The following is a 6,599-nucleotide window of genomic DNA, read 5'->3' as shown; positions in this document are numbered from 1 at the left end:
TTACCCTCTGTGAGGGCACCTGTTCGGGGGGATACTCACAGGGGGATAAGGGTTAAAGTGAATGACGAATGAATGTTTTACCTCACATTCAAAAAATAACATTTTTCAGATAAAAATATTTACACGATTGTTCCATTTCTGAAACATGAGTTAGAAAAACAAAATATGACTGTGGAATCAAAAATAAAATATAAGTAAGAGTGAAGTAATAATAATATAAGTAAGAGTGAAGTAATAATAATATGAAATGGATATATTAAATATTAAATTAAATATTAAATGACTAATTATTGAAGCCATTCAACTCTGTATTTATTTTATATTGATGTGCCGCAGCAAATCTGATTGGTCTGATTGGAGTTACTTGCTCCACACTGGGATCTCACACAATTGAAGTTATTCTTTAAATACATTTTACACAGGAAACTAAAACAGCTGATTTCATTTTTTTTTCTATGAATGAATTTAACATTTAAATATGTAATTGTGTACTAAAAGTATTATTCGACCATATGCTTAAGTTTGTTTGTGTGTAGTTATATAGTACGTTTATTCTATCTGATACTACATAATGGAGCTGGAAAATATTTAAAAAAATTCTTTTTTGCCACAAAAAATATTTATACAAGTCGTGACATTCCCAAAAAAAAAAAAAAAGGCCATTGTTTTTAGTTGCCACTGCAGGTTACAGAGTTTTACATGAAGTTCAGCAAGTGAGATGTGGTTACTTCATTTTTTTTTTTTTTAGAAACCTTTCTCTCATGCATATTATGACATATTGTAAGATGAGTGTTTTACTGTTTAGTAGGTACCTGAGGGGGGGGGAAACATGCTTTTGTTTCTGCTGAACACCTTCATAGACTCACTTAGTAAGTATTTAGTGCTCCTGCTGAACTTTTTCATATGTAGCAGCTACTAACCGCTGGGAATTTTATTTATTCTAATTTTATGCCATAGACTAACACAAAATGAAAAAAAATATCTATCTATCTATCTATCTATCTATCTATCTATCTATCTATCTATCTATCTATCTATCTATCTATCTATCTATCTATCTATACAGTACAATAACTGGTTGTCATGTTATTGGTTGTCATGTCAACAGATTCCCCACCTAAGCTGTTTATCTCTGCAGCTCCTCCAGGGTTACCAAAGGTTTTCTCAGCTGCTCCTCTGATTAATGCCACACTTGCCTATTTACTCTTTTCCTTTCTTTTGTTTGGTCTTTCACACATATCCCCATTAAACTAAATTAAAGTTTTTAGTTGGAATAGGACAAAATGGGGAAAAAATTTAAGGGAAAAAAAAAACTCTTCAAGGTACTGTATGTGTGTGTCATGTTTTTAAGCTGATCCGACTGAGTGAGCTCACCTCAGAGTACAAGACTGTGGCAGATTACGTGAGCCATGATGGTCTCCTATCCAAATCCATCGTATCAATAAGCAGAATACAGAATCTGGAACTCTGGGAAATATACTGCAGGTAAGAAAAAGCTTTTACATTGAGACTTTGTGATTATTAATCATTTTCCGCCTGTGATTTTATTTTATTTTGTTTTTTTTAAACCAATTATCACTCTCTGCGTTCTTCAGGAAAAAGAGACAGCTTATGAAAATTAAAAGCGTCCAAAATATTCCTGAAAGGCGCCTTTTCCACGGGACCGACACTAAAAACGTGGACAGCATCTGCAAGTATAACTTTGACTTACGGATGCCTAAGAAGAACGGAAGAACATTTGGTAACGGTAAGACAGCCACTGTCACGAATCGTGTTTGTGAAATTAAAATATAAAACCTGTCTGAATTTCGTTGTTCTTTGTCTCTTTACAGGTATATACTTTGCCATCCATGCAGCATATGCAGACAACTACAGTACCAACAGCACACCTGATGGAAACACTAAAAGCATATTTCTTGCTCGGGTGATGGTTGGGAAATTTAAACTTGGAAAACAAGATTTACTTAAGCCAGACGATGAAAACGCATTTGACAGTTGTGTGAATGATGCCAATAATCCCACAATATTTATTATATTTGATCCCAATCAAGTATACCCGGAATATCTTATAAAGTACCAATAACCTCACTCAACATCAGTCAATCTATGTGGACGACAAAAAATCTGTTGAATAAATAAATAAATTAATTAATTTGTTTGAGAAAGCTTTTTTTAGAGTAACATTCCATTTGAAGCCAACAGAGAATTTAAAATATCCAATAATCTAATTTATTACATAGTTAACATGTAATAACTATGTAATAATTATTTTATCAAGTATAAAATTGTTACTATTAGTTTTAAACGACATTTCTGTTGACTTCCAGTGCATTATAATTACAATACAGATATTCAGACTTAAAACAATCGACAAATAAACTTCAGAACCAAACCAAAGTGTGTGTGTGTCTTTCTGTTTTATCCTGTTTTATCCATCTGTATGTATATAAAAGTAAATCTATAATCCAGACAGAACAGATTGTACAAAAATATGCAACCAGACGTTTAAGACCATTGCGGTTAGCACTTAGCAAAAGAGTTAGGGAAGACCTGTTTCATCTTGGTGCTTTGCCTTACTCATTTACCTCCTTCACCTGTATGTTTTTTTTCTTTTTTAGAGGAGTTGAAATTAGATGAGGTTTATCAAAAGTATCAGTCAGCAGAGGGCGCTGTTGTACCAAGCAAGACATTATGACTCAGTTCAATAATGTTTGAATTACCAGTAAAAACTATAATACAGATAAAAACATCACCTATTTCGATATCAACATGTTAACCAATCAGCATTTAAGTGAACAGTGTTTGCTGATTGGTTGAGCCAGAGCCCAAATAGACCCTGCTGAAAACTTCAAATTTAAAAGGGAAAATGACCTTACACATCCAGAGCTCCAGTGATTTCTGTGTGGTTTGTGCTACGTGTAATTTTAACTTGTCTGTATTTTCCTGTGCACCTTTGGCAATTGGCTACCTTTAGGTGTGTAATATGTTGCCATTCATGTATCAAACTCTCTTATTTACTCTTCTTGGCGTTTTGGAAAGTCACATTCCAAATTCGCTTTTGCTCTGTTAATGAAATTGTTTCCTAGCGTGTCAGCTGTTGCTAGACAGGTTGTCGAACATTACCACAGCCCTGACAGTAAATAGTAAAGGTAAATATGTAAATGTGTGTGTCGGGGGTTCCTCAAGTTCCTCAGTGCACTTTTATTCATCATTTTCATGATTTCCCCTAACAAAGATTAGGAAGCCCTTGCACATTTTCCAATATAACCATGGTGATGAAATGTAACCCAAGAGTCAACATCTGTTCGATATGAAATGAATTTGAACTTTCATTGGCCCAAAACTAAAGATTTAGTTTTAGCCAATGAATAGGCTAAAGCTAACTAGCCAAGTCATTGACATTTTCATGTTTTTCTTTTAATGTGATGATTAAAATTTTTCATAGTTCTCTTAATACACTTAAAGAACAGAACTGTTTATTTACTTTTCTCTGAAGAGCTATACATTATCATATTTCCCAATGGTTCTATGCAAATATGTCTTTGCCTTCTTTTGTGTACAAAAAAAAACCCACTGCTGTTGCCTTACGTCACAAGTGAGCGTTAGCATGGGTGTATGGAAAGCTCATACACCCACCTGTGGGTGTGTTGCTCTTTGTAAATACTTTTCATCACAGAATATTCTACACATTCTTTTATGGACCTCATCAGACATGAAGCCTTTGACAGACCCAACTTTTTGTCCTCACTTGGTGAAAGCTAACCTAAATTAAAGGGAGTCATTTACTTCAGGAGCCCGTAAACATTCACTTTTTTTTTTGTTCTATTTATCTAGACCTAGAAACTTAAATTTAATTCCACACATTTCCAAACTGAATGGAAACTCTGACACAGTTAACTGGGTGTAGAGCAGCCGTCCTACCTAAGTGGGAGTGGTTTAGCTCAGGAGGCAAAAACTTCAAAAGCCAAATTAAATTAGTCATATGAGTGACAGAGAGACAGGTAGGCACAATGTTTGCTCTAAATGAAGACGAAAATATGGACACATCTGACACTCCGTGGCATTGGTATTACCAGGCAGATTGTGGGAGGTGGCACAGATTTGAGGTAAACATTTATCTCATTTTTTTTTAAGAGTTGTTGTTTGATCAATACGGTAATGTTCTTCTTTTTGTTCTTCAGGATGATCCCAGTAATCGTGTAAGGAGCGAGGATATAGAGAAATTCTATTTGAGTGACCAATCCTTTATGCTTGTAGATGCCGGCAGCTACGTGAGCAAAATAGATTTTTCAGGTGTGTGTGTGTGTGTGTGAACACCCATTTAATCTCAGTTTTGGTTTGCTGCTAGTGAAAATTGGCTAAAATGCGTGTGTGTTTTTTCCCGTGCAGTGATGTTGCAGACGGACCTCACCACAGGAAAACAAAGAAGAATCCAGCGCAACTTTAATCTTGAGAATAGGTGGGGTCCAGTTTACCATAACTCTGTCACTTCAGTTTGATTTTACACTAAATGAAAGTGAAACCATGGCTGTAGTTGAGACTTTGCTCCTTCCACAGGTGTTCCTGTTTCTGTGCCCCACCTGTTGCCTGGGAACATTTCGATGCCACAGCTCCTTACCAGGTAAAAAACTGAGAAAACTTCCAAGTGACACTGCAGGGTAAAACACACATGGGCTTGTTTGGTGTAGCTCCAAGGACCACATTTTTTGACGTGCAGATATTTTTCTCTAACTTAATATTTGAATGGTACATTAATGATACTTGTGCATTTTTAACCTTCTATTCTGCTCACGCCTTACACCTCTGCATCCTTTATGTCGCACAGCTGATCCCGCTGGATAAACGCACCCCAGAGTATCAGGATGTGGCTCATTATGCGAGACATAATGGACTCCTGAATGAGACCATCGTATCAATAACAAGGATACAAAACTTGGACCTCTGGGAAATGTATTGCAGGTAAGAAAGGTCTTCAGATGTAAGTGCACTATATATTTTTCACCCTCCTCTAGCTTGAAAACAAACAAAGCAAACTTTTTATTTATTTATTTATTTATTTATTTATTTATTTATTTATTTATTTATTTATTTTTAAAGAAAAAAGAAACAACTGATGAGGCTTAAGGGTACCAACAACATTCAAGAAAGACGGCTTTTCCACGGCACTGACAGTGAAAATATTGCCAGCATTTGCACAAATAACTTTGATTTACGGTTGGCTGGTCAGCATGGGAAACTTTATGGCAAAGGTAATGAAATCAATATACAAACCTGTATGTTTGTGTGTGTGTGCGTGTATGTGTGTGTGTGTGTGTGTACTTGTATATATTACATATAGAGGACCACTTTCACCCTTTTCACCAATGAAGTGGGGCCTTTTGCAGAATGTGAGGACCTCAACCTCACTTATTTGCTTTACTCAATAGATTTAGAGGTATGGTGTGAATTAAGCTTTGGTTAAGGTTATGATTAGGAATATCCTAACCTAAATGTAGTTGCTAAAGTGAATAGAATTCAATACAAAATGTTTGCTTGTTTTTAAGGTGATCTAATAATTTTTCCCCCTTTTTCTCTCTGCAGGGATATATTTTACCACTTATGCATTCTTTGCAAACTCATACAGTACCACCACTAGAGCTCTGACAAACGGTAAACTCACTAAAGTGATCTTTCTTGCTCGGGTGATGGTTGGGAAATCAAAACCTGGAGAGTTTTATTTCTGTAAACCAGATCATGGAAGTCTTGAAAATGTTCACGACAGCTGTGTGGATGATCTCGACGATCCCATGATATTCATCATATTTGATCCAAATCAGATATATCCGGAATATCTTATTGAGTATGAACTTTAGTCTGTTTAGGAGAAAAGCTGCACACATTTCATTTGAAGCCCAGATTTAATCGTTTACAGTGGAAACCGTTTGTTTTATAACTAATTTATTATATAATTTTTTTTTTTGTATTTGCATTAGAAGTTTATGATTTTACAAAATGTTACGATCACAAAATGAAGATTTAGGTATTCAGAGATTCAAAAGAAAACTGTTGCAGAACCACATCAATGCTTCATTCCTGTTTTAACCTCTTTTGATCCATTAAGGTCTCCTGCTTCTTGACTGCATGTCTGGAAGAAACATGCAGATGCATGTTTATATTATAAGTCATTAACCTGAATTATTATCAATCTTTTATTTATTTATTTATTTTAAGCTTTCTGAAGTATTAGGTAGATCCTGGCTTCTACCAAAATCATAAATAGATGGATTTTGCAGATTTCATATTACAGCTTCTGACAATTCCACAAAACAAAATCTTAAGCTCCAACATGCTGTACAGTCTTTTAATGCAAATTAAAATCATACATCTGCTTACCTTTTGCTTTTCTATTGCTGACAGGTGAAAACAATAAAGGCTCCAAAGGAAGTAATGAGAGCAGAAAACACTAAAGCTTAAACTTCCCCACTTTAGTTTATAGCAGTAATTACTCTGAAGAATAAAAGGATATTCTGTAAAAATCAATCTTCGTATATATATAGAGAGAGGTTTTTCAGCATAAATGTGTGTTTGATTAGAAGTAGTACGGTAATTGAAACCCCTGA

General features: G+C 35.0%; 2 protein-coding genes across 2 annotated transcripts; both read left to right on the top strand.

Annotated features, from left to right (window-relative positions):
* Positions 1–1,302: 1,302 nt before the first annotated feature.
* Positions 1,303–2,239, top strand: LOC106964780 (poly [ADP-ribose] polymerase 11-like; the record flags this gene model as incomplete). The annotated part of the gene is made up of 3 exons (XM_015060473.1): positions 1,303–1,485; positions 1,596–1,747; positions 1,833–2,239. Coding segments are annotated over 3 exons (586 nt in total), but the record flags the coding sequence as incomplete, so codon positions are not given.
* Positions 2,240–2,619: 380 nt separating this feature from the next.
* Positions 2,620–6,346, top strand: LOC106964779 (poly [ADP-ribose] polymerase 11-like). The gene is made up of 7 exons (XM_015060472.1): positions 2,620–4,106; positions 4,182–4,293; positions 4,390–4,459; positions 4,558–4,621; positions 4,826–4,959; positions 5,098–5,249; positions 5,581–6,346. The coding sequence occupies exons 1-7, from the start codon at positions 4,011–4,013 to the stop codon at positions 5,850–5,852; spliced, it is 900 nt and encodes a 299-aa protein (XP_014915958.1). The 5' UTR covers positions 2,620–4,010; the 3' UTR covers positions 5,853–6,346.
* Positions 6,347–6,599: the final 253 nt, after the last annotated feature.

The sequence above is a fragment of the Poecilia latipinna genome, unplaced genomic scaffold, assembly GCF_001443285.1.
Source record: "Poecilia latipinna isolate Pla-1442-1.1 unplaced genomic scaffold, P_latipinna-1.0 Scaffold1718, whole genome shotgun sequence".
Lineage (NCBI taxonomy): Eukaryota > Metazoa > Chordata > Actinopteri > Cyprinodontiformes > Poeciliidae > Poecilia > Poecilia latipinna.
Note: the sequence above shows the minus strand (reverse complement) of the source record. Positions and strands in the feature narration are given on the sequence as shown.